This window comes from Lynx rufus, unplaced genomic scaffold (assembly GCF_022079265.1).
Source record: "Lynx rufus isolate CCGP_SWC_20201006 ecotype Redwood Valley unplaced genomic scaffold, mLynRuf1.p SCAF_20, whole genome shotgun sequence".
NCBI classification, from domain to species: Eukaryota; Metazoa; Chordata; class Mammalia; order Carnivora; family Felidae; genus Lynx; species Lynx rufus.
In genome coordinates, this window is record NW_025814835.1 from 4760877 (window position 1) to 4788634 (window position 27758).

The following is a 27758-nucleotide window of genomic DNA, read 5'->3' on the forward strand; positions in this document are numbered from 1 at the left end:
CTAAGTTTTAGGAATGATGAGAGATTTCTGAACTTTTGATTTGTCCACATCATGTATCTGTAATCAGATTGAAGAATCACACTTGGTGAAAATGAACTGTATATACTTGCAGTTGTGTTAGAGCAGATATATTCTATTTCTCATTATGTTTCTAGATGATCTTGGGCAAATCACTTAAATCTTTATTTAGGGATTTTAGGGGCCCACCATATGGCAAATAACCCAGATTAAAAAATTTTTTTTTACCTTGCTCCTAGGAAAACTGGACTGTCCATAATGGATAGTATTGGAATGAGGTCTCTTTGAAGCTTTTGAAGATTCTTGACACAATCTTCTTTTAGACCTCTCGGATGTTTTGCTTATCATCAATTTGTGGTCACTTACATCAGCTTTTATAGTCTGATTTATTGATTGTGGCTGCAGTAGTTGGGGATCTTCTGTTTCTGTGTCTGATTCAAAAATGTATGGTTGTTTTTTCATTTTTAGTGATTCGCGGCCTTTCCCCAAAATTTGTGTTATATATTTCCTTGTTAAATTTTCTTTTCTATTCACTTGGAAGTCAACCGCACTTTTTATTACACCTAAACTGTTATTTGATATATGAGATACTGAACTATTAGAGAGGTGTTTACTTTCATTTAAACTCACAGTTGGTGATTCTCCATTAGAAGGGGGATATTTTGTCATATTTTCACAGGACTCAGTATTTTTTCCTTGCAGAAGTCTGGAAATCTTCTGATTTAAATTTCTAGCATTCATCTGAATGTTATGATTAGATCTTTTTTTAATAGCTGGATCTAAATTCAGCTTGTCATTTTGGATCACACTAGTTTTAAGTGAAAAGAATTTAGATTCTGTAACAACATGCTGTTCCCTTTTCAGGTTGCCAGGTTCTAAGATCTTTTTATTCATCTGCAAGGATCGATTTTTGAAAACTGGTATGAATGTAGGGGCAGTATTATTCTGGGAGCTTAAGTCTGTGCCTTGAACTTGAAGGTTTCCTGTGTTGGGCTTTGGTGCTTCCAAATGTACTTGTGGTGCCTTGTCAGACAGGGATTTCTTTCTGCTCTGAACAGACTGCTGCTGGAGATGCAGTGCTGAGGACACCCAGGTTTTCTTCAGCTGGCTGCCTGGAATCTCCATCCTGTGGTTCATGGCTCCTGAACCTGGTACAAGACACTGAGCCAGGACAGGTCTGGTGCAAGGGGCCCGAGTCAGAGAGGACCTAAACACTTGTTTAGTGGTCAGATTAGGCGCCTTGACTTTGTTTTCCTAAAAGGATAGAGATTAGGAAAAATTTAAAATGTAAAAATGTTAATGGAAAAGAAATAATATATAAAATATCATCAAAATAAGAATACCGAATAACACTACAATATATAAAATAGAAAAGAAAAACAAAAAAAATGAGCCTTCTTGAGGAAACACGTACACTTCTTACGGTCTGCATCCTTTTTTACATGCCAACCTTTCAAGATATTTTAAGATGAAGATAGGCTCTACATTCTATACAAATTAACTATGAAAACTACAATTAGCTGCCCATTGCCCTCCAAGTATGTCCACGCTGTTCTCACTCAGAATGTGTTTCTTTCTCGTGTACACTTTTTTCCTTTTCAACTTCCCACGTTTCTACTATCAGTATTAGGCGCACGCGCGCGCGCACACGCGCGCACACACACACCCCAGTAAAAGGTGGTGTTCGTAACTTTCAGCGTGCATGTTCCATCACCCTTTGAGGGTAGGAACCATTATTTATTCTTATATACTTTACATTCTTTTATAAAAAAATGTTTTTTTAATGAATAAGAGACAGAGACAGAGCATGAGCGGAGGAGGTGCAGAGTGAGAGAGGGAGACACAGAATCCAAAGCAGGCTCCAGGCTCTGAGCTGTGAGCACGGAGCCCGACTCGGGACTCAAACTCACGAGCTGTGAGATCACGACCTGAGTGAAGTTGGAGCTTAACCGACTAAGCCATGCAGGTGCCCCTATACTTCACATTCTTAAACCCTTCACACAGTTACTACAAAATACTTGTTCCAAGAAATTAAATGAATGGAAGAGGTGGCTGCATCTATACCAGGCCTTTAGTAGGATTTTGACTGTAGGGCAGTGGCTGTCTGTGTCTTGATCATTTGTATTTTCATTGTCTAAAAAGTGCTGGTACCTGGTAGCAATTCAACAAGGATCTGTCACACTGACTTGTCAGATACCCCAAAGAGAGCCAAGTATTTATAGTCTTTTAAAATAAATTATGGGGGCGCCTGGGTGGCTCAGTCAGTTAAACGTCCGACTTCGGCTCAGGTCATGATCTCACGGTCCGTGAGTTCGAGCCCCGTGTTGGGCTCTGTGTGGACAGCTCAGAGCCTGGAGCCTGCTTCAGATTCTGTCTCTCTCTCTCTGACCCTCCCCCGTTCATGCTCTGTCTCTCTCTGTCTCAAAAATAAACATTAAAAAATTTTTTAAAGAAATTATGGTAATATAGATAAAACATAAAGTTTACCATTTTAACCATTTTTAAGTATACAATTCAGTGGCCCTGAGTGCATTCTTCATTGAACTTAAGTTGTGTAACCATCACCACTATCTGTTTCCACAACTTTTTCTTCATTCCAAACAGAAACTGTGTGGTCTTCGGCAGCAATTCCTGTTCTCTCTCCTTGCAGCTCCTAGGAACCTCTATTCTCTCTCTATGTCTATGAATTTGCCCACTCCAGGTATCCTGTGTAAGTGGAATCATACAATATTTGATGACTTTTTTATGTCTGGCTTATTTCACTCTGCATGTTTTCAAGGTTCATCCGTGTTGTAGCAGGTGTCAGAATTTCCTTTCTTTCTATGGCTGAATGATATTCCACTGCATGGAAATCCCACATTTTGTTTATCTAGCCACCTGTTAATGGGAAGTGTTCACAGTCTTTTATTTTTTTAAACATTTTACTTTATTTTTTGAGAAACAGAGAGCACAAGCAGAGGAGGGGCAGAGAGAGAAGGAAACACAGAATCCAAAGCAGGCTCCAGGCTCTGAGCTGTCAGCACAGAGCCTGGCATAGGGCTCAAACCCATGAATGTGAGATAATGACCTGAGCCAAAGTTGGAAGCTCAACCAACTGAGACACCCAGGTGCCCCTATAGCCTTTTAAAATATGTATCTATCGAGTCCCAGTGTCTGTAAAAAAGTGACGTGTGACAATAATCTGAAACATGGAATGGGAGTTCTTTTCTCACTCTCTGGCATCAAAAACCCATAAAGTTTTAAAATAAAATTTTAGGGGCGCCTGGGTGGCGCAGTCGGTTAAGCGTCCGACTTCAGCCAGGTCACGATCTCGCGGTCCATGAGTTCGAGCCCCGCGTCGGGCTCTGGGCTGATGGCTCAGAGCCTGGAGCCTGTTTCCGATTCTGTGTCTCCCTCTCTCTCTGCCCCTCCCCCGTTCATGCTCTGTCTCTCTCTGTCCCAAAAATAAATAAACGTTGGAAAAAAAAAAATTAAAAAAAAAAATAAAATTTTAAAAACTGCTAGAAATAATGTGCAAACCCAGTGCAACTGACTTACCTCTCTCCACTACTGGAGATAAGCATTGGAAATAGGCAAAGAAAACGTAAGACAGCAATCCATTTATTGATTAGGCAGAATAAATCACACTAAAACTTAGTGGCTCAAAACAATACTTGTCTTCTCTCTCATGATTCTGGGACCTGACCTGGCTTAGTTCGGAGTCTCTCACGGAGCTGTAGTGAGATGACCCTGGGGCTGGCGTCACTTCTTCACTTGCGTGTGATGGTGGATCCTGGCTGTAAACTGGATTAACTTCAAGCAGCCCCTCATTTTGCCTGAGATCCCAGAGCAAGTGTCCTGAGAGAGACAGTTTCTACCTGACCTAGCCTTGGAAGACACACAGCATCACCTCTGCCACAGTCCTGCCCAGACCCAGGAGGAGGGAACATAGACTCCACCCTGCAATAGCCTGAGTGTTGTCATTAGGCAACATGTCATAAGGGCATGTGAATGGACAATCTCATGGCCATGTCAAAAAGCATTCTGTCTCTGGCCAGAACCTATGTCATCCCTTACCGACTTCAAGCCTCCAATGTCACAGTACCAAAGGACTGGTGCACTTTGCAATGAAGTTGCACAAAAATCTGATGCAGGCTTTAGACAGGCTTAAAGAGGAGATATGGTGGGAGATGAAGGAACCATGGCCCAATTATGTCTCCACACCAACAAGGTGCCATAGGATATCCCCCAAGGGGCTGAGTTGCCATACAGGCCTCACAGAGATGGAAATTCCAAGTGTAAATATGGTTCTTGCTTCACTTCCACCTTTCTCATCACGTTACCCTATGCCAGAACTACGTAGAGACAGGAATTCAGAAAAATAGACTTCTAGCATACTTAAGTTGACATAACACAAAGTCTACATGGAGAACAATATTCATTCTCCTACCCTGGTTATTCTTGGGAGAAGTGGGAAGACTCTAAGAAAAATTTGGGGTGAGGTTTGAGTTGATGCTAAAAACAGATGAGGAGGGCTCACTTCTTGTTTGTCTGTATATTTCTCAAGTTGGAGGCTTATCCATGTCAGTAGGGCAAGAATACACTTTACTTCCCCATAATTTTCAGAGGGCACCAAAGACCCAGACAGGTTTCATGACCCTGAGTGAAGGGATACAGAGGCTGACCAAGGAATAAGAGCTGGCTTATAACCCCTGCAGATTGCTACCTTGAATGAAAAAGCATGCATCACAAAGGGGTTTGTATTAGTTTGATAGTGATGCTGTCCCTATGGATGGGGATGCCACTACCATGACTGAGTGGCTTAAGCAACAGAAATGTGTTGACTCAAAGTTAAGGGGGCTAGAAGTCTGAAATCAAGGTGTTGTTAGGATTGGGGCCATGAAGAAAGTATCTGTTCCAAGCCTCTCCTCTTGACTTGTAGATGGTCATCTTCATGTTCACATGGAGGTCTCCCTGTACATGTGCCTGTCTCCAAATTTCTCTTTTATAAAACATTACCAGTCATATTGGATTAGAGGCCCATTCTATTCCAATATGACCTGATCTTAACTAATTATATCTGCAGTGATCCTATTTTGAACAAGATAAAATCCTGAGATACTGGGGTTAGGGCTTCAACACATGAATATGGGGCAAGGAGGACACAATTCAACCCATAACAGGGTGTGATGTGTCCTTCTGAAGGCCCTCTGTACAAGGGAGCTAGGAGAAAACCCTGCACACTATCTTCGTCAAGATACTTCATGAGCAGAGACCACAAACATCAGACCAATCTAGGTCAAGAAGTGAATGCCTCCCTCACCCCTGCATTACCCAGCTGTGACTGTGGGATGGGTATGGTGGACTGAAGTTCATCATCCATCCTATCCTCTGTCTAGTGTTCCTTCCTAAGCCGGTGCCTGGAAATCTAAAATGGACATTTTCTCCTTTGCAGCTAGGGTTCAGAATACAAGTTAGGATCAACTAATCAGACACAATCATACATTACTTGGAAGGAAGAAGTGAGATAAAACCACACTTCTGCAGTTTCTGCTGGAAAGTTCAATTATGAATGCCTTTGCTATTTTAGTTGCAGAGTTAGCAGAAGTTAAGTATCCACGCATCATTTTTGTAGGTGTCCAGAAACAGAGCTTAGGGCATTCATTCTCATGGACCATATTAAGCAAATGCACCAAATGTCCTCAGCCTACACAGCCTTTTCTTGTATAGATGCTACCATGAGGAAAATAAGAATTCTTAAATTTCAATGAAATTCTGCCTCAAAGAGAGCTTTTATCAGAAGTGACTGGATCATCTTAAAATGTTTCAATATGTATATATCTCCATTTGATGAAAAAAGGGTTGAAGAACTAAGCCATTTTTTGACCCTTGGGTTTCATAAACTATAGTAACTTTTAAACAACATACCTACTACTTGAGATTCCAAAAGAAAAACTTGTTCTAAGCAGATTCATATGAGAATAGATTACTTGTATTCTGACATAAAACTTACATAGAATATGTGTCTGAAATATGCTTATATTCACACCCTGTTTTGTTTTCACCTGTGTTAGGAACATACATCTGATGAAAATAACTTCCAAGGACTTGTTTTGCCCCCTAGCTTGTCAATGTATTATTTCCTCATTCTTTCAACTTCTAAAATAAATAGCCCAAAGGGTGAAACCTCTAGGTTTATATTGAAAATTTATAAAAAGACTACAAAAAAGTACTATGTAAATAGCAGATGAGATCATAAATAATTCATAGAACTTAAAATACTTAAATGGTCAAAAACCAAAGCTTTATGAGGTCACAGCTAAAAAAAATTATATGCTTTACTACATTATTATCATTATTCTGCCAGGTATCACTGGCAAATGTGGCTAAGTTGACTTTTAACTTCTAGAACTCTACATACAATTTACATAACTTGATGCATTAACATAAAGTGTAGAGGAAAACCAAAAGCCTTAACCTATATTATTTAGATATGAATAGATGTCATTTAATGGAGTCCTAGAATTAAGGTCATAATTAAATGAAACTTGAGGACTGACCAAAATGACTGATCAAATGTGTTTTATTAAAAATCTGGTTCTGTGTAATACACCACCTGAGTGTTTCTTGATTAAAGTTGAACCATATGAGTGAAGTCATATGATACTTGTCTTTCTCTGACTGACTAATTTTGCTTTAAGAGACAAAACAGATGAACATAAGGGAAGGGAAACAAAAATAATATAAAAACAGGGAGGGGGACAAAACATAAGAGACTCTTAAATATGGAGAACAAACAGAGGGGTTGTGGGAGTGGGGATGGGCTTAAATGGGAAGGGGCATTAAGGAATCTATTCCTGAAATCATTGTTGTACTATAGGTTAACTAATTTGGATGTAAGTTAAAAAAAATTTTAAAAAAAAAGTTGAACCAGAATTCAGTTAAGCTTAGATCTAACCACAGGCTTGTAGGAAATGTGAGGTTTAGAAGAATATGTTAACTTCAAATGACATGACCTAAGAAAGCAACAGTCAGTTCCAGAATATGGTACATTCTCCAGGGCAAATGGTCCAGTTCTTCCAGCAAATAACTGACATAAATAAAAGGAAAGTGGGGAAGGGGGTTGGAATATTATAGAATAAAAGAGACTTAAGAGATAACAACCAAATGAAATTACGGGGACCTTGATTGGATTATGATTTAAACAAAACCTCTAAAATTAATCTTTGAGATTAATAGGGAATTGTAATATGGGCTGATACTACACGATGCTAAAGAATTATTGGATAATTTTTTAAAAGCTCCTGTCAGATAGAAATGCATACTAAAGTCTTCACAGATGAAACAACATCACATGTTGGGTTTCTTTTTTTTTTTTTTTTTAAGTTTATTTATTTATTTATTTTGAGAGATAGAAAGAGAGAGAGAGAGAGAGAAAGTGTGAGTTGGGGAGGGGAGGGGAAGAGAGTCCCAAGTAGTCTCCACCCCGTCAGCATGGAGCCTGATGCAGAGCTTGAACCCACAAACTGTGAGATCATGACCTGAGCTGAAGTTGTATGCTTAACTGACTGAGTCATCCAGAAGTCCCACATCTTGGGTTTCTTTTAAAATAATACTCCAGTTTACTCCCCACCCAAAAATATATCAAAGAAGAGCTAGATGCTAGACATATGAGAGTTTGTTACAGTAATTTCTTTTATCTATCTTTGAGAATTTCAATCAGTTTATTAAAAAAATCTAGTCTGGTAAAGCACTCCTGTTAATTTAATGTTTTAAAAAGTCAGCTGAGTTTTATCAAATAGTCTGATCAATTTATTTTTTACTTAAAAAATTTTTTTAGGGGCGCCTGGGTGGCTCAGTCGGTTGAGTGTCCGACTTCGGCTCAGGTCATGATCTCACGGTTCGTGGGTTCGAGCCCCATGTCAGGCTCTGTGCTGACAGCTCGGAGCCTGGAGCCTGCTTCCGATTCTGTGTCTCCCTGTCTCTCTACCCCTCCCCGCTCATGCTCACTCCCTCTCTCTCTCTCTCTCTCTCTCAAAAGTAAGTAAACATTAAAAAAAATTTTTTTTAAAAATTTTAATGTTTATTCATTTTTGAGAGACAGAGACACAAAGTTGCGGATGTGGGGAGGGGCAGGGAGAGAGGGAGACACAGAATCAAAAGCAGGCTCCAGGCTCTGAGCTGTCAGCACAGAGCCTGACATGGGGCTCGAACCCACGAACCGTGAGATCATGACCTGAGCCAAAGTCGGACACTTAACCGACATGGCGACTGAGCCACCTAGGTACGGCTATTTTCTATTTTTTAAACTTCCGCATTTTAGACTACCTGAATCTTAGAGCTAACATGTGGTGTAGCAATAACAGGAACTAACATTTACTGAGAGCTCACTGAGTACAAGGAACAGTTCTAAGTATTATCTGATCCTAAAGCAAAAAACAAAATACCGCAAAGTACCGTGAAGGACATGGTGACATGTTGCTCAGATCCCCTTCACAGAAGGGCTGCTGCCCCCACTCCTGGGAGTTGGCCCCTGCATGGGCCAACCTACCTCACCTTAGGACATGCCTATATCCCCGTGTGGTGCAAATCCAATGGCAGATGGAGGAGGGGGCACAAAGGTCCGGCTATTTGGATGATAAAAACCACCATGATGAGCTGTTTTAGCCTTAGAGCTCCTCAGAAGATTGGCCAAGGCTACCTGCTACCTGCTTTGCTTTTGACTTCTCCCTTGACCCCATGTTCTTCCATCCTCACTTTCTGCAAGTGTTCCAGGTTCAGCCCCAGTAAACATCACATGCACTAGACTCCAGAGTCAGCTTCCTAGAGAGCCCAATTTGCAACACATGTTATTATCACCACCACTACCATGCCTTGTTTTACAAGGCAACTGAGGCACAAGGAGATCAAATAACTTGCCTAAGCTTATGCACATAGTAAGGGTTCCTAGAGCCAGAGCTCTTAACCACAGATGTAAACTTTTCCCGGTTTTGTGACTAAGAATCTGCCTCTGGGGTTTCAGTTCTAATTCTGCAATGTATTTAACTGTGTGGCCTTGGTTAAATTACTTGGATGCTCTGAGCTTCAGGTTCTTCTGCAAAACTTGGAAAACAATTCTTTATTCCAAGACTGTGTTTTTATGATTAAGATGAAATAATGCACATAAAAGCAGCTGGCACACAGAAGGCACTCAATAAAACTGAGAATGATAAATTCTTACTGTCAAGAGGAATATACAGACCAGGGTTTCCAATTAAGTGTTGTTTTACATTGAAAAAGCAAATTTGAACAAGTATACTGTCCAGATTCACTATTTCTAAAACAGACATGGACTGGAAATAATTAAGTATTCAATAAATATATCCAATAAAAACGCATTATGTAATGACGTATTTTCTTCTTAATTCCACAGATATGGACTTGGCCAGCAACTAAACTTCTAAAAATGTTATGTCTGGGCAAAACTTAAGATTCATTATCATAAGGATGTCAATTGGAATTTGTTCACTCACATTCTTTTCTTCGAAAATGGCCTTGTCTATTGGCCCTGATATCTAAATGGGCTGCCATGTTTTTACACCATTTACATGAGGTGTCCCTGACTCAAGGATAACAAATCCCCATGCTCACCAGGAACAGAAAGTGCAGCCTGGTCTGAAAAGATAAATGGGGACTATCAGATACTAGCGCTGGCAAATTTTAGTTGAGGATTATAAGAGAATGACAATAGAAACAAAAACTGAAAAAATGCCATGAGCCACAGCAAGTCAATGCCATGTGAAACCTGAAATCATTGGAGCAGTGGAAACTACAATAAACAGAGGACACAGTGAACCAAGAAAAGAGATTAAGCAGACAATACAAATATTCATATAATTCATATTACAATTCAGACTGCTCAAATTGTTCAAACTTTCTTCTTTCCCTTTTATGAAAACACAATTATCATTTATAAGAAAGATCATTGTTGAAATTTTTTAAATTAAGTTTCCTTATATTTGTTTCTCAAAAACTTCCCTTTCAATTTTGTTATCTGTTGACAAAGAAATCATATTCTGGTGAGTGTAAAGATAGACCAGAATACTTTCTTCATCAGTATTACTTAATTGCTGGTACTTCTTCACAAGATTTCACTTCCCGTATCCTCTTACAATGAAAACGTTATTGAATTAATTCGATTTCTGTAAACAGAATTATACAAAGGCTTTTTTCATCAACCAGACTCAAATGAAGTGGCAATTCAAAGTAAACTTGGATTTGTATGAGGTGAATGTTTCCAAACTATACTATAAGATCATTTATTTATTGAAAAAAAAAAGAAACTTTTAGTGAACATCTATTTTGTACCAGGTACTTGGTATAAGAAAATGAGTATGATATTTGTCTTCCAGGAGTTCATGCTAAATTAGAATAGACCAGTAAGCAACTATTACTATATTGCTATGTTAAATACAGTAATAACAATAAATGTCAGTGACAAATGATCAAGTACAATCACATCAAATAGCATTAGGGAAACACTGACCTGAGAGAAAAGAATTCTAGCACAATGGGCTAGGTAGTCCCTCACAGAGAGCAAGAGATCCAAGTAAGACAGGTGCATACTAAGTCCTGGAAAACTCAGTAGGATATGAAATCTCTTACCTGTACATGAGGCTTCATTAGTTCTTGTGTGTAGTAGCATGGTTTCGTTGTCATCTTTATGGGAAAGCCACATATATGAGGCAGTTTAGATTTTAAATCTGAAAGGAAACTTTGCAACACACCTTCCAAATCTACTCTTGGAAAGAACTGTATAGGCTGACTTCTGATGCAGCTGAGAGGGTATCTGAACAATGTTAACGAATAATAGAACAGTTTTTGTACTTAAGAGAGAGCAATTTCTATGGATTTAAAAAGTAATTACAATAGTAACTGTTAAAAGGCACACATAACTAAATCCTATTTTATACATTTCTTATTTCATCTTTTCCAAAGGTAAAAGTATGTTTTATCACAGGGATCTTGATTCCTCCTATTTTAACACTCCAGACTGCTTACTGTGTCCTTATTACAGAGCTGGCAGACTAAGATATTCCAAAAATGATTTATAACAAAGACACTACGACCTTTATAGATTACAAAACTAAGTATTTATAATAAACAATAAACAGGTTGCATCTCCAAATGCCGTAAAAATTCGGTACAGAGAAACAATACACACAGATTGTATTCAAGCTCCAAAAGCAGATCTTTGAGAAAAGTGGTTACTTTTCTAATGAAAAATATTCTGAGGACTTGGAACAATGTCTTTGCATCTAATGAAAGGGAGCAGTTGATCTCTGTCAGCCTCAATTTTACATTAAGATTTGGGTTAGGAAGTGTAGAATGCAGAAAGAGAACATTATGGCTCTTCCCTCTTCCAGTCTGAAACTCTAGCAGGTCGGAATACAGACACAGGAATGGGAAATCAGTATCAATTACAATTGAAGAGTTTCACCTGAACACATGTAATTATTATTAAATTTAAAGTAATGTTAAGAAAGACATTTTCTTAAACCATTCAGGTGCATTAAGTGCAAGTGAGATCCTCTAAATTTTGCCTGTGAGATGAAATAATCTTCCAAAAAGAAAAATCTCTGTTAAAAGACAAATTCTTTTAATTCCACCCTTTCAGTAATATCCAAAATGCCACTGGAGGGAGCCCCTGACTAAGGAGAATTCTAGGGTTATTTTCTAGGATTATTTACTGTCTACTAGCAATCATGTAAACATTTTTCTAGGCACTCTGAAGTTCCTTTTGTTGCCTAAAATGTTGCAATGGCGTTTAAGAGAAAAAATATCATTATTAAGCTCATCCTTAATGTAAAAAAACTAAGGAAAACAAGAAACACTCAAGCAGAAGAAAAAGAAGTTAGAGGGGAAAGCAGTTTCATTTGGATGCAGAGAAGATTGAAAAGGATGATGTACATCAGGGCCAGAAGCAAGACTGGATCATGAGGCTGGCAGGGGGCTTCTGTTATACATGATGTGTAAAGGATATGTGAAGATCCTTTCTCCTATCATTTTGAAGTAGATGCTGCAGTATATTTTAGTATTTCCACAATCTTCTGGAAGTTTATAGCCATACTGAAAATTAAGAACCAAGCTGAAATTCTCTCAAGAGAAAGCTAAACTTGGGTTAAATCATAAGAAGCAAAATCAAATAGCTTCTAACATAATATACGTTTCTATTCCTTACCAGGTCATCCCAGTGCATCTGGAAATCTTCATATGAATGAAAAGGACAGTCAGGGGGTATGGTGTGAAGAACACTTATTATTTGTCCCCTTTTCATACTATGAAAAATAAGAGTTGACAAAATATTCTTGGATATCATTTTATTTAACTATGTAACTTAATTTAGGAAGTATTCAAAAAGATTTAGCAACTCTCTTTACATAAGTAAAAACTAATCATTTGCTCCTAGTTCCTAACACACACTGTAGTAAATCTCAACAACCAGAATTGTTAGGAAAAAGTGAAATTGAATTGATACAAACAACATGCCAGTTATAAACACAAAATAATGACTAATAAAATGTTGCCACACAGAAGCATGCCTATAACTGTTAGACATTAGGGAAAAGTCTATTAAGACTTGAATGAATCAGAGTCAAACCCGTGTTCCCTATCTACCTCTTCCCTGCTTTGATGATTAAATTACCATGCATATTCTCTTAGTTAATTAAAGTTCTTTTTCCTAAGCAGGTTAAAATTGCATCCCAATAGTCCTATTTATATAAATAATAAGCCATTTTCCCCTACAGATGGTACAATCTTAAAAAACAGCTCATGTCAAATGATAATGAATCATTAGTTATATGTAAAGTTTATAAGGTTTTATTGATATTATAATAGTTGAAATTTCATAATGAGCTATCTAGAAATTTTACTTTTGTAAAAATTATATTTAACAAAAATTTAAGTGTATAATAAAATTATTTTACTAATTTGATAAAGGACATTGATGACTTCTGTAAGTATGACAACACTTTTCAAGTTACAAGTCAGTTTCAAAAATTCCTTTATACTTTCACACATTGATGTCGAAGCAAAATGAGAGAGAACCACTACACCTTGGACCCACCCCAGATGCTACAAATTGAAATCTCACCTTGGCAAAACGTAGCACCAGTTGCTTAAAATTGAATGTCCTTCAATGATGGCATTCTTGTTAGTATCAAAATCCTTTATAACACTCTGAGAAATATCAAATTCTCTTAGCTTTTAATAGAAATAAGATTTAATGCATTAGTCCTCAAAAGATTTTGTGAAACAAAAGGAGCATTAAAAAACACATATCTCACACACATGTGCACACAGTCAATTACAAAGTCGTGTTAAAGGCTTGGTTACATTGGAGGTGCATGGCACCTCACATAATGCAATCAGTGTTTCAGTTCACCCTGCTTCTCTCTATACAACATATCATGTATTTTATGCTTTCTCTCACTTTCCAACCCCAATGCCTATCTTGTACTTATTGCAAGTGGTTTTCAATGTTTTGATGATGTTAGTTTATAGGAAGTTGAATTCTTTCTAAAGGAAGATATTTACATTTTGTCAGAATAGCATCTTTACTAATTTTTTCTTTACTTTAAACAATTTTTTTAACTGGAGAATGAGTCAGAGAGTTGTTCCTCTATTTGGTCTTTGGGAGGGAGAGCCAATGCTCAACTCTCCTTCTGTATCCTTTATCTCCTGGAATGCTTTTCCTCTGGTCCTCAGGTGCCCTATCTGCAGGGTATTTAAGCTTATAGTTTGCCAAGAATTCTTCATTTACATTTCCTCACCCTCTGGGACATTTTAATACAGTGAGTCAAAGATAAGGAGGGACTTCATTGAAGTGAAGAATAAAGTATTAATGTCCTCCTAAGAGGACACTGTATTAGGGTCAGAGAGAATGGTTCATAATTTCATAATCCCTCATCCCCTTTTTAACATATCATCATACAGCTTTTGGGAAATAATGGCCTAACTTCATTCTCTACTGCTTTTCACTAAACTTCAACTAAACAGGCCAATTTTTTTGTTGTTGCCTAGACAGGTCATAACAATACACTGGCTGAAAGCATTGCCCTTACTCTGATTTATCTGAGTTCTACCAGTAAAAGCCTTATAGGCCTAGAGCTAGACCCATCTCCTCTATGTTCAGTGATTGATCCTTCTCTGAATTCTGACAGCATTTATTAAGACTAATGGAAATGAGGGAACAGGGCAGAGCAGGAAAACATGAATGTAGGAACAGGAAGGTAAGATGTGCTGGTTATGTTGTGAGGTAAGAGAGCAAAGACACTAAGAATGAATATTGTCCTGTGCACTGGAGATAAATCTTGCACTGTGACATACTGTGCTTAAGAGATGAGTTGTCCAATCTGTGACAAAAGAAAGGATGGTCAGTACTGGGATGGCTATGAACATCAGGGAAGACTGACTACAGGTGAATAAGTAGATTATTTGAGGGAAAACAGAACCTAAAACTGAATCCAGAGAGGATATGTATGTCCAAATGTTCACAGTTTATGGGTTCTCATATACACCCACTTACATTAGCTTGAGTTTATATTCTTCTGCCTATCTCAACACTATTCAGAGACCCAAGAAAATTGCTGCAGAGATCTCCACGGTACCAGCACTTAAGGTCTATATTGGATTTTCTCAACACAGATTTTTCTGAAGACTGGAAAACTACCCAAGTGTTCACCATACACACCCCCCCAAAGACATTTAACCTCTTATATGTATTTACTTAACAAATATTTATAACATGTCCTTATGTGAACAGACCTTCACTAACAAGAAAGTACTCGGTAAATATCACTTCTTCCTTATAACACCAATCTAAAGAATTTGGACTTTATTTTCTCTAAGCAATGTTGAGATACTAGAGATATTTAGGTTGGGGCTATCTGTTTTAGGAAGAGAACTCTGCTGACACTGTGAAGAATTAGAGAGTAAATAAGAGGAAAGGCTAGAAAAAAGGCCAATATGGAGACCAATTTTAATAGTTTGGGCAAACAAGAGGGCCTAAATTAGAGCAATGGAAATGGAGACAGAGGAAGAGATTTCAGAGATCAAGGGAGGCTTTAATGGCTGATTGGATACAGGAAGCAAGAGCCAAGGATAACTCTGAAGTCTGTAGCTGGGTAACTTATTAGCTGTTGATGCCAGTAACCAAGAATAAGTACAAAGGAAGAACACAGTTGAGGCGAGGGAGGGTGACAAATAAATAATTCAGTGTTACACATAACCAAGACTGCACATCATGAGTACACTCCTGTGACAGTTTCTGAGAGGGCAAGCTGCAACTATACGAGAGTATTAGGGAGGTACCAGTGCACCAGCTCACCACTGAACTAGTTGAACCTGCTAAGGAAAAGACAGGCATGCTGAAAATGGAACCCTAGGAAACAGTAACACTTAAAAGTGTGACAAGAGAAAGAAGAACCACGAATGAATGGTACGAAATTCTGGATAAAGCAATTTCAGGGAAATCAAATTTCAGATGATTTCAAGAAGGAAAGGGTAGAAAACACTGTCTAAGTTCCAAAGGTTTCAAATATGAATTCCCTCAAACATCTCCTTTTTCTCTGAACTCTAAAGTCATGTAGTTCCTACGACACTTAGTTTGATACTATATTGTCAAACATGGTTATTTAATTGTTGTATTTTTTTTTCAATACATTTTAAGTATCCACTCCTGTCAGGCTCTATTGGACATACAAATCTGAATCAAGAAACCTAAGGCTAGGTGAAGGAAGTATGATGCAGTATAGAAGAATGAACAGAGTCAAAGGAAAAACTGTAAATCCTGAATCTCTTTCTTACTACCCTTCATGACCCAGAGCAAGTTACTTAACCTCTGTCCCAATTCGCTTCCGTAAGGGGAATGAAAGTATAGAAAATAAACTAGAAAGGGGTGAGATGATAAACATCCTCCTCCTCACTTTTATTCCCCTCACCTGACCTATAACCAATACTAGATTTTGATAAAAGGAAAATTCAATGTAATTATCTTTTGGTCTACATGGGGAACAAAGACAAATAAGGCAAAACCAACACTCTCAAAGGGATTACAACTTAGTAGGAACACAGACATGTATGAAACCAATTTTTTTTTTTTTCAACGTTTATTTTATTTTTGGGACAGAGAGAGACAGAGCATGAACGGGGGAGGGGCAGAGAGAGAGGGAGACACAGAATCAGAAACAGGCTCCAGGCTCTGAGCCATCAGCCCAGAGCCCGACGCGGGGCTCGAACTCACGGACCGCGAGATCGTGACCTGGCTGAAGTCGGACGCTTAACCGACTGCGCCACCCAGGCGCCCCTGAAACCAATTTTTATAAAGGAATGTGAAAAATGCCATATCAAAAATTTAGGTACAGTGAGATTTAGAGGAGCTAATGATCAATTATAATTTAGGGAATCAATAGAACAAGTGTGCGTTGAATACATAATGTTGAGTAGAAGACAGAAGTACATCTTCCCCATTTCTGGTGTTTGCTTCCATGTTGAGAAAGCTCTAACACATACTCCTGGTATCTCCCTGCCCTTTCATTCATTCCTCCCTAGGGCAGATGGGGTGACTTACCTGGTTGATAAAATTGGGACAATTCCTTCTTCCTCCTCTTGGGAGCTGGCCTCCTGGCAAAGAGTAGTGTACTGCATTCTGTCATATTGGGGTTGGTGCCTGATCTCCCAAGGGAGCTCTGGGTTTCCACTACTCTCATACGTAGGTGGGGAATCTACTTAATTCTAGGGTTCAGATAGGCTACATTCTTTAACAACTGTTTTTTTTTTCAATAATAAACAGTGTGACCATATATGAATTAAATAAAATGGAGACCAAACTTGAAAATTCCTTAAGCAGACAAAACCAGTTAAGCCATGCAAGTAAAACCTAATTTAGCTCATTGTATAACAAGTCAAATTTAATTTCAATTATTTCTTGTAAATACTCTAAAAATCATAAAACTTAAATTGTTTTCCAAAACAGAGTAAGATAGTAACTTTTAACCTTACCTGTCATTTTGAAAACTCCATTACTATAACCAATCATTATAAAGATAAAATAGTTTCCACATTTTCATTATATAAGCTGTCCTGTCACAACACCCTTCTGAGCTTCATTCCACTGTTGGCTTGAAGACTCCTGGTTCACAAATTATTCTTTTATGTGCAATAAATGCAATAAATACAATAAATACAACTTTAACTGATCTGATTTTACTTTTAACAGACTCCAGTTCATACAGGTTAGGCCAGTATTCCATTAGGTTAGTGCCCCTTTCACTCTCAAAAGTATCCATTTTGGACCATAAATTATATTCTCATCCTAATAATAACGGTGGTATTCTGATTTCTATATGTCTTATTCTTCTTTGTCAATCTCTAATTGATTCGAAACTCGGGTATATAAAACACAAGTATAATCTATAGAAAATTCAAAGGGCAGTAAAGCATGATATTAGTCCTTAAGAAGCTTATTATAAAGTAAATTGGCAATATGAAAAATGAGTATAATTATAATAAACACACAAATAAGTATGTGAGTATGCTGCATAATAGCATGAAGGTTTAAAAGAGGCTGGGAGGTCACCATGGCTCCAAGCTTTGGGACGTTTCCTCTCAGTACAAGATATTCATGTCATGCTGCCCATTCCATTTATTTTTATGCAGGTCAGTTTCCCTATTTGCTTACACAATTCTTAAGGGCCAGAAACTAGATCTTATTTACTTTTGACTTGCCTAGTGCCTCAATATAACAGGTAATCAAAAAATTAAAGAGAAATATGAATGGAGTAGCATTGGAGCTGGCTCTTAAAATATGAGTATGATCTATAACTAATTAGAGGGTCACACTAAGCAAAGGAGGAGTCATCTGTCTCAACTTGGACACTACTGACACTTTGGGCTGGATAACTCTTTGTTAGGGTGGAGTTATAGTGATATCCCACACACTATAGGATTTTTTAGCAGCATCCCTGACCTCACACCACTAAACGCCAGTAGCAACACAACCCTCCCCCTATGTCATAATCAAATTTTTCTCCAGACATTACCAAATATCTCCTGGGGAGCAAAATCATTCATTTCCTTCTCTACCCCCCCTCTACCAAGAACCACTGAAACAGAAGAAAGAAAATAATATTTATTGAGTTACTATTAATCTGTAAGTGTCTATGTTGGGTGTTATGAGAATTAGTAAAACAAAAGACATATCCTTCTACTAGGAAGGCAAAAACCATTATAAGAAAATAGATGCAAAAAAAATGCTACTAGAATGCTAATGAGGGGATATGATATTTAGTATGAACTGAAACAGTGCTTTTAATATTTGGAGGTGAAAACGGAGGCAAGTAGTGAATGCTGAGGCAAGGGAGGGTTGTCTTGAAAGTCATCTAAAGAGATTTTTTGAACAAGAAAATATGATTAAATCTGTGTTAAACTGACAGTATGTTGTTTTCTTTGAGTAAAAGATTTAGAACAATATCAATATATTAAGCATTTAATACTATGGATATTGATAATAAAAAGCTCTTATCACTCTTATTAAAAACTAAAATCTACTAGCATGTTGGTAATAATAATAGTACATTAAGTATATAATAAATCTAGTAAAGTTAATTATAGAAATCAAAATATGTGGTACCTCAGGTGGTGGCAGTCTGATTGTGTAAGCTTCTATACTTAGACAAACTTGAGTTTCAGTTACATTGATGTCTAATACTGAAAATAAAATATTTAACTGTGAATTTTATGGAACTATTACCCCATTTTATCAAGTTAACTATTTTAGTAATGAGAGAAAGGACTTTAACTTAATTTATCCACGTTAGAAACTCAGTTAAGAATATGTATTTTTTCCTCACGTGGTAAAATTTTTAAAAATCACCATATAATATTTGAGAGTCTGCAGATGAGACAGAGGCCTGAAACAACACTGATATATGGGCATGTATGTGTTGAGGGGTCATAGGGCAGGGTTACAATAAAACAGCAAGTCATCCTACAGTTGAGTGAAAAATTCAATAAATACCTTTTACAAGCCTCATGTCTATTATTATATATTATATGTGAAAAATGGACACTGTCTTCTTAAATCAGGAGAGGTACCATGCCGAGCTCCTGACTTCATAGTCTTTTCCTAACAAATGCTTATCAATATACCAGCAGATAAAATACAGATTTCATAGAGACCCAAAGCTTCTACCTTGCTTTCTATAATTAAAATTACTTATGGAAGTCAGAGAGTGGTTATCTTGGGAAGGGGTAGTACCTGGATGAAAGCATGAGGGGATTTCCAGGGAACTGGTTATGTTCTGTTTCTTGATCTGAGAACTGGTTATGAGGATATGTGTAGTCTGTGAAAATCCGATGAGCTATATACACTTAACAATTTGTCAGTTTTGCTGTAGAATATTACATTTGGTAAAACTAAAAGAAAAACTGTAATACAAGAGTGAGGGATTTTGCTCTCCTAAACTTTTCTCTTTAATCTCTGGCAGCTATAGTCTCTTGACAGTGGGGATGAAACTGAATTTCTGTAATGACCCCATTTGTCCAGAGCTAGAGCACAGTGACTGCCACTGTCCAACTTAAAAATAAAACCAGTGTAAGGAAGGCAAATAGGCTTCAGCCTGAAAGTTAACTCAAAGCGAATAGTTTTGGATTAGAGGTGCTAGCTCAGGATTTAAGGCGATGAACAAATTGTGGTGAAAGCTACCATGATTGATCAATGTCTCCTTGGATTTAGGATTTCCACCTCTCTGCTCTCTCTAGATTACTGTTTAGGAACAGGTCTACCTGCCAAACAGCCATGCTTATCAATAACAAATTACACTGTACTGTAAACTGTGTATTTTAGATCATCTTTGTCTCTTTAGACAATCTTTCTTTACTCTTTTAAGGAGAAGAATTATGTTCTCATAAGCAATAAATCTTTTACTTACAACGATACTAACAATTTTTAATTATATGATTCTGGAAACTATACATTACAAATGCCTGTAGAATTAAATTCCTTCAGGGTCATAATTTTAACTAAGTAGAGAAATTAAAAATATAGATTTTATTCCAATTAAGAGAAGTTAACTTTTTCTCTTATAGGTAAGAACATATATTTTGACCCAGAGGTGATGTCCTGGGTAAATTGTGATTATATTAACAACCGATTCAATTATGACATAACCTAATCATTGATTGTAAACCCAACAATCGGTAACATTGTTTTATTTAACAACTGTTGACCATATTAATGTTTTATCTATTGACTTCTACATTTTTACTTACCAACAGCACTTTGCTTTCCCATCTGAGAAAGAAATTCTCGTCCTTAAAAAAATTCATAGGACATGCTTTATTATTATAACTTATAAATCATGCTTGATAAATAAAATCTTTTTCTGTGTAATTATCAAAGCTAAGCAAAATATTTTAAAATGCAGTTTTACACAAAGGAATATCCGAAGACAGTTCGGAAAAAAAATACACTCAAAAAGTATCCAAGTTCAGAAATTCTTCTTTCTAATATTTATTTCCTGGCATAAAATACTTAGAAAATGGACAGACCTCAACACAAAATCCAGAAGAGCCTTTTGATTCCAACAATGTTGGTAATTTGTGTTCATTTTATCATAATTCTCCATAACTTACAGTTATTCCTTTCCAAACATCAAGTATTATATAATTTTTAAAAATTATTTGAAAAAACATCAGTAGGCCTCTGGATACCATCCTAAGTAAGGAGAGGACATTTATATTGTTGTAGACTTGCCTAAGAAGGCTTAGTTGGGGTGAAACTTTAAAAACTATTCCCTCAAAATGATATATCTTGAAATTTAAAATAGATGCCCATAATAGAAATAATCTAGTTCAGAAACCCCTGATGACTGAAAGAGATAAAGTCACCTTGCACCAAGAGATGGCCAGTTTTATTCCAGGCTGGAGCAAGCCTAGCCATGAGTGAGTATGAAAGGCAGTTTTGAAGAATTACAGGGATTACTCTCTGTGGAGCCTCCACCTAAACATATCAAAGAAAAAACATGGGCAAATTCACAGCAATTGGCATGCCCCTGTAAACTCAAAGAAAATGTTTGTTTAGATCACCATCAAACAAACTGGGTTATTTTGGATATGAGTTATAGTCATCACTATAGGTAATCCTATCTTGTTCTAAAGTTAAAGAAGTGTTAAAACATATTTGCTTTGAAACCAGGAAGACTATCATGCTACAATGCCCAAATTCTCCCTCCTTATCCTGGCCCAATAAACCTAAACTTTTGAACTCCTGTGCTAGGTAGGACCTTACACTTTACTTTGTATGTTGCTTTGCACAGAGGAAACCAGCCCAGAACTATACTATAATAATTTTCCTTGTTGTTCACTTTAATTCAACATCAGAAAACAATTAAATACTTACATAGGCACACATGAAACCAGCACCCTGTCTCTACTTGTAGAGAATTTTGAAAAATCCCGACTTTTACTTCTGAGTAGTAAGAAGTAATAGGCTCAGATTTATCCTCCCCCTAGAATAACTAAAAAACTGGGCAAGTTATATGAAACAATGGTTCACAAGACATTGGACAACTAGCAATAAAGACGAGCAATCCTTAAGAGACGGGAAACCTACAATTACCTCCTCTGTATTGATTAAGGAGGGTTTCTAGGCTGTGGTGCAGGGAAGGAGAACCCTGGAAGAGCCATGGGTTCCCTTCATTGAGGAGCCAGCTGAGAGTCCAAGAAGCCAAGTGAGCTGGTGTTGAGGGCAAAGCATTAGAGGGAGAGAACTGAACAGAGAGCAAACTCTGAGATCAGCAGAGTCCGTCTTGAGTCATCAGCTAAGTACGGATTAGCACGTGCATGTAAGGAAAATACCCAGGGCTGAGGAAAGAACCAAGGTTGTTTTCTATACAAATATCCTTGCAAATATAGCCTAGAAGAAGATGCTGCCATTGCTTCTCTTAGCAAGACATGCCAAGGAGAATTGTCTCCCAAAGATTATTCACCCCTCATTTTTGTGACCTTTTGGTCTGGTGAATTTTCCCAGGATATAAGTAACTAATTTGCTGGCAAGGAAGAAGACCAAATCTGTTCAATTTGTTTCACAGATATTTTAATTAAGGATACTATCAATAGGACTTCAAGCAGCAGGATGAGGCCAACTTGCAACATTAAACTCAAACATGAACCCAGAGAAAGACCATATTTGGGGCCATAAAATAAGCCTCAATAAATTAAAAAAAGGTTCAAGTTATACAAAACACGCTCTCTAACTACAATTAAATTAGAAAACAATAATAGAAGTATCCTTGGAAAATCCCCAAATATATGGAAACTACATAACACATTTCTAACCCATAGTTCAAAGAAGAAATCAAAGGAGAATTAGAGAAAAAATAAAAACAAAACATATATTTTACAGAAAATCTGTAGCACTAAATGTCTCTATATTAGAAAAGAATGTTCTCAAATCAATGACCTCAGCTTCCACCTGAAGCAACTAAAACATGAAGAGTAAACTAAACCCAAAATAAGCATAAGAAAACAAATAATGAAGACCAAAATGAATATCAATGACATACAAAACAGTAAAACAACTGAGAAAATCTACAAAACCAAAAGCTTGTTTTTTGCAATCAATAAGCTTGCTAAGCCTCTAGGAAGACTGATTGGGGGGGGGGGGGGGGAAAGACACATGTTACCAGTATCAGGATGAGAGAGGTATCACTACAGATTGATTCTACAGCAAAGGAAATTAAGGGAGTATTAGAAGCAACTTTATGTCAGTACAAGTGACAAGTTAGAGGAAATGAACACATTCCTTGAATTAGATAACTTGAATAGTTCTATTATCTATTAATGATATTGAAATTATAGTTAAAAACCTTCCCACAAGGAAAATGCCTGACCCTGATAATTTGATTGATGAATTTTATCAAGAATTTATGGAAGAAATAATAAAAATTCGACACAAACTTCAAAAGCCAAAAAGGCAGGTTCTTTCACATGCATGGCAATAACTTATGAGAAAGATACTTTAAGTTTTGTTTGATGACAAAAAGAAGTTGAATACAAAATCATTATAAATAGTATTTGGAATTATTATTCTCTTAAGAACTTACTTTAGCTCCATGTTTTTCAACATAGGCATTAAGTTTTCCAGCTTTATAAAATGGTATCTATAACAACAAAACAACAAAAATCCACATTTATAAAAATGACTTAAATATACTATTAAATAAAAAAATACAAAAAGAATTTAAACATTATACAGCAGAGGACACATCATCAGGCCATCATCCTAACAGTTCCTATGTGTTAGAGAAACAAGTGATAATCGTTCTCTCTCTAAAACAGAATCTGTAGGTACATTCTCAAAGTTAAGAAAGCCTTTTTGGGAGTGATACAAACCTAGAAAAGGAAAAGGCTAATACATTTCTATAATATTTGACATCTCTCTTAACACACAGTAAATTTCTAGGCATGAATAAAGAAAATGGACACAACTGTAAGATCAAGAGAAAGTTCAAAAGGCCAAAGTGCTTTAACTAACCAATGAAAGACACAGAAATTCAAAGAAGATACTATTTTTAACCTAACAGATTGGCAGATATGTAAAGGCTGCTAATATCTAGTGTTTATGAGGATATGGAAATACAGGTTCTCTCAATATACTCTTTATGAAAATGCCATCCAGCACAAGCTTTTCAGAGAGTAATTTAGCATTATCTAGATTATAGTATAAAATGTATAAATGTATATAGTATAAAATGCACTGCAATCCCTCTTCTAGGAATTTAACCCATAGAAACTTCCAGACCAATAAAAATGATATAATTTCAATGATGCTTTCTGAAGCACTATAGTAGTACAACTAGAAATTCAGACGTGCATTAGAAAATATTAACTAAATTATTATACATCAATACAATAAAATATTTCACAGCCTCAACCATGAAACAGAATAACATCCAGGAGAGGCTGTTCAAGGGGAAATGGATGGCAAGTTTAAAATAGTATGTGTAATAATTCCATTTTCTACTTTAAATATAAAAAAAATTATGTAATATCTTTGTAAGAAAGCAAAACATATTTTTATATGCCTGCTTTCCTCTTAGTATTCTTGCCAAGATTAGGATATTTGAATTTATGAGAACTCTGAAACAATGTCCTCCTTGTTCCATAAAGATTTTCAGGTAGAAAAGAACACAAATAAGAGTTATTAGTGTTTACTTGTCTACGAACAGCTTATCCTTCTTAAAAATGATATCAAGAATGAAAAGATAAGATGAATATATAACCATATAACATAGAAGAAAAAATAAAGGAACTAAAAGTTTATTGATAGCTTATTAATATTAATAAATGTTCATTTCACTGGATTCTGAGGAAATGAAATCTGAGTAAGAGGATCTTTTCTCAAAGATTTTTGACAAAAATCACAGAATAATATAATTTTTATAAAGATTTTTGGCATTTCATTATCATTCCCAGTAACACACAGCACTGGGAAAATTCATTCTAATTTTATTAAGTATAAAAAAAAAATTTTAAATACAGTTTCCAAATTAAAAACACTGTCGATCTAAGTCCTTTAAAAACAATTGGACAGGGGCGCCTGGGTGGCGCAGTCGGTTAAGCGTCTGACTTCAGCCAGGTCACGATCTCGCGGTCCATGAGTTCGAGCCCCGCGTCGGGCTCTGGGCTGATGGCTCAGAGCCTGGAGCCTGTTTCCGATTCTGTGTCTCCCTCTCTCTCTGCCCCTCCCCCGTTCATGCTCTGTCTCTCTCTGTCGCAAAAATAAATAAACGTTGGAAAAAAAAAATTAAAAAAAAAAAACAAAAAAAAAAACAATTGGACATATGTTGGAATGGGAAACTTCTTCCTTTACTTTAATGGAATTCTAAGGAAAAAAATATAAGAAAAATATTAAGCCCATGTTATTTTAAAAAAATTATGCTATATTATTTTACTCATTCATAGTCTTTATCTTAGTATTTATGACAGAAAAAAATATTAAAATAGAACCATGAAAATGAATTTTAAATATCAGGTATATCAAAGTTAAAGTCTATAATTGATTCACTCAAACTATAATACAGGTAATTTGGCTTCATAAACCACATTCAATTTGAGCTATAATTAATTCTCTTATCAATATTGCTCCCAATAATTAGTAATAACACTTCATAAAATTTTAAAATACTAACCGCCATCACTACCCAAATTTGGTTTAATATTCCAGGCACAGGTGATGTAAGAATATCTTGGTGCAAAAACAGCAATTGCCTGTGGAGATGAAATGTATTAATTGTAAAGTGGATTTGCCCACTGTCTGGTTTCACTTTATCAGAACATTTAGAAAGTTGCTTAGTTCTATTCAAAAGTTTACATTTCTTCTAGGGAAGGACTCTGTTACAGACTTCTGTATCTCTCCCCACACTTAACATGGTAACTTGAATATTTAGGTATTCATCCAAGATTTAAGAATGTTAGGTTCCAAATGTTGATATTAATATGAAAACATGTCCCTGCATCTGAGTTTCCCAATCTCTTTCATCTGTGAACTTAGATTCCTCATTTAAAACTCCATTTCTGTCCAAGTATAGATTTGAAGATGTCTAAACATTAAGAATCCAGCTCTTTTAACTTCTGTTTCTTCTGTTTTCCTTTTTTTAAGTGGTGATCAGGAGGCATTAGAGACAAGACTATAAGGATTCATGATGCTTTTCCTTTAAAAAGAAAATTTTTTCCAAGCCAAAATGAAGAGGGTGGTTGTTTCAGTTTAGCATTCAACAGCCGAATGAACTCATAACAACAATCATCACAATTCTAATTACCATCAATTTTGTTTCAAAGATCAAGGAAAAGGTGGATAAAACATGAAAGGGACTAGAAACGGAAATATGAAAAATTTCAAAATTCATCATCAGGAAAACAAACTTTAAAAGACATGAGTGTGTGTGTGGGGAGCGGGGAGGGGTTTCCTCAAAAAGTAAGACGGGCCAACCTGTTTCTCCTCAGAACGCTGGTGCAGAACCAAGTGCAGCAAGCACTTGATTTTTGCAGTGCTTGCCTTTGTCTGACATAGTGAAGTCTCCTCTCAATCTGTCCCAGCCTCTTTGTCAGCTACTGGGACTGAGTCAAGACATCCCTCTCTGTGGGCACGGTTTGAGAGTAAACAGCAGAAAATCTCAGGTTTTCCACCTATTTGTTTCCAAAAGGAGTCGTAGGTAAATGTTCAACAGGTTTCAAACTACACCTTAGCAGGAAGGGTACAGGCTCCTGGATGCACTTGAGTGGGAGAATATACAAAGGGAAGAAGGAAAGTTTTGTAATTAAGAACAAAATGGGAGGACAACTCGAGAGTGTCTTCTTTATTTCTGGCTCTTAGCAATATTCTGTTTGCTCCTCCCCAAGAAAGGCAGCTACAGATGTAATCTTGTCATGTATTCTAAGAGTCCTTCTTTGAGTGCCTCAAACAATTTAAGGGACTAATACATGCTGGGTCCTCAGCAATCATGGAGTTATACTTTAGGCTTCAACCAAGCTGTTTTTCAGACTGCCTTGGGTCAGATATTTCAAGATAGTTCTTGGAGAAACAGTCTTCAGAAGTGATCTTATGCTGACCAGAAAATTGACAGAAACTGTCATCTGAAGTGTTTACAGTATCTCCTAAAGTGTCCATAAACAGTAGGTACTCAATAAATATTTATTAATTTCTATCTCTAAGTTTTGGGGAGTCTGATCTAATTCATCAATGTCTGTAAAAAATTTAAATTAAAAACATCACACAAGAAGTCACAACTATAAAAACTCAATAGTGTGATATTCCATCTCAAGTATTTTAAGTCCTTCCCCAAATGTAATCCGATATATCTGGTCAGAAGAAAACTGAATTCCTTTATTTAAAACTATATACACAGATTGAGTAGAAGAGTAGTTTGCTTTAAAGGAGATACTTCTTTTTTTTTTTTGTGTGTGGTACTTTAACGTTTATTTATTTTTGAGACAGAGAGAGACACAGCATGAACGGGGGAGGGGCAGAGAGAGAGGGAGACACAGAATCGGAAGCAGGCTCCAGGCTCTGAGCCGTCAGCCCAGAGCCCAACGCGGGGCTCGAACTCGCGGACCGTGAGATCGTGACCTGAGCTGAAGTCGCACACCCAACCGACTGAGCCACCCAGGCGCCCCAAAAGGAGATACTTCTAAAACAGCACGTATAAGTCGCAAAAAATTTAGAAAGCCTCAGTCATAAAGTGTACTTTTTACCTGCACATCTTCATTTGCGTACTCCTAATCTCAGTATCCGCCACCCCATTACTCAGTATTATCCTGACAGCACAGAGTTTGTGTAAATCTGGAGATGTGATGAAGAACAATGATTGCTGCCTCGAATCATTCATATTTTCCTGTTGACTGAATGTCTCAGCTATCAGGCCTTTAAAGATAAACAACAATAAAGCGGTAATAAATTCTCTTACCAATACGGATTTAATACCAACCCACCACAGAATATTTGATATTGTGTTGGAATAAGTCAGTAAAAACAAATGACCAGACTTCAGCATTTAAATATCACTAACATTTTATCTTTAAGAATTTTTTACCTGCTAGAACTTTTTGGTACAAGTTTTATTAAGATGTAATGCAAATAACCTCCAACTCACCTATTTATATTATACAATTCAATGGTTTTTACTATGTTTGCCGTTATACAACCATCACAGTACACA

At 36.7% G+C, this 27758-nt stretch overlaps 1 protein-coding gene across 1 annotated transcript; it reads right to left on the minus strand.

Annotated features, from left to right (window-relative positions):
* CUNH18orf63 (chromosome unknown C18orf63 homolog) lies at positions 1-27428 on the minus strand. Its single transcript, XM_047086204.1, has 12 exons — positions 27295-27428; positions 25233-25311; positions 23145-23201; positions 20929-21040; positions 20311-20352; positions 18671-18747; positions 13133-13242; positions 12218-12314; positions 12002-12105; positions 10642-10825; positions 247-1272; positions 1-57 (listed from the first exon to the last, which is right to left on the minus strand). The coding sequence occupies exons 1-12, from the start codon at positions 27426-27428 to the stop codon at positions 1-3; spliced, it is 2079 nt and encodes a 692-aa protein (XP_046942160.1).
* Positions 27429-27758: the final 330 nt, after the last annotated feature.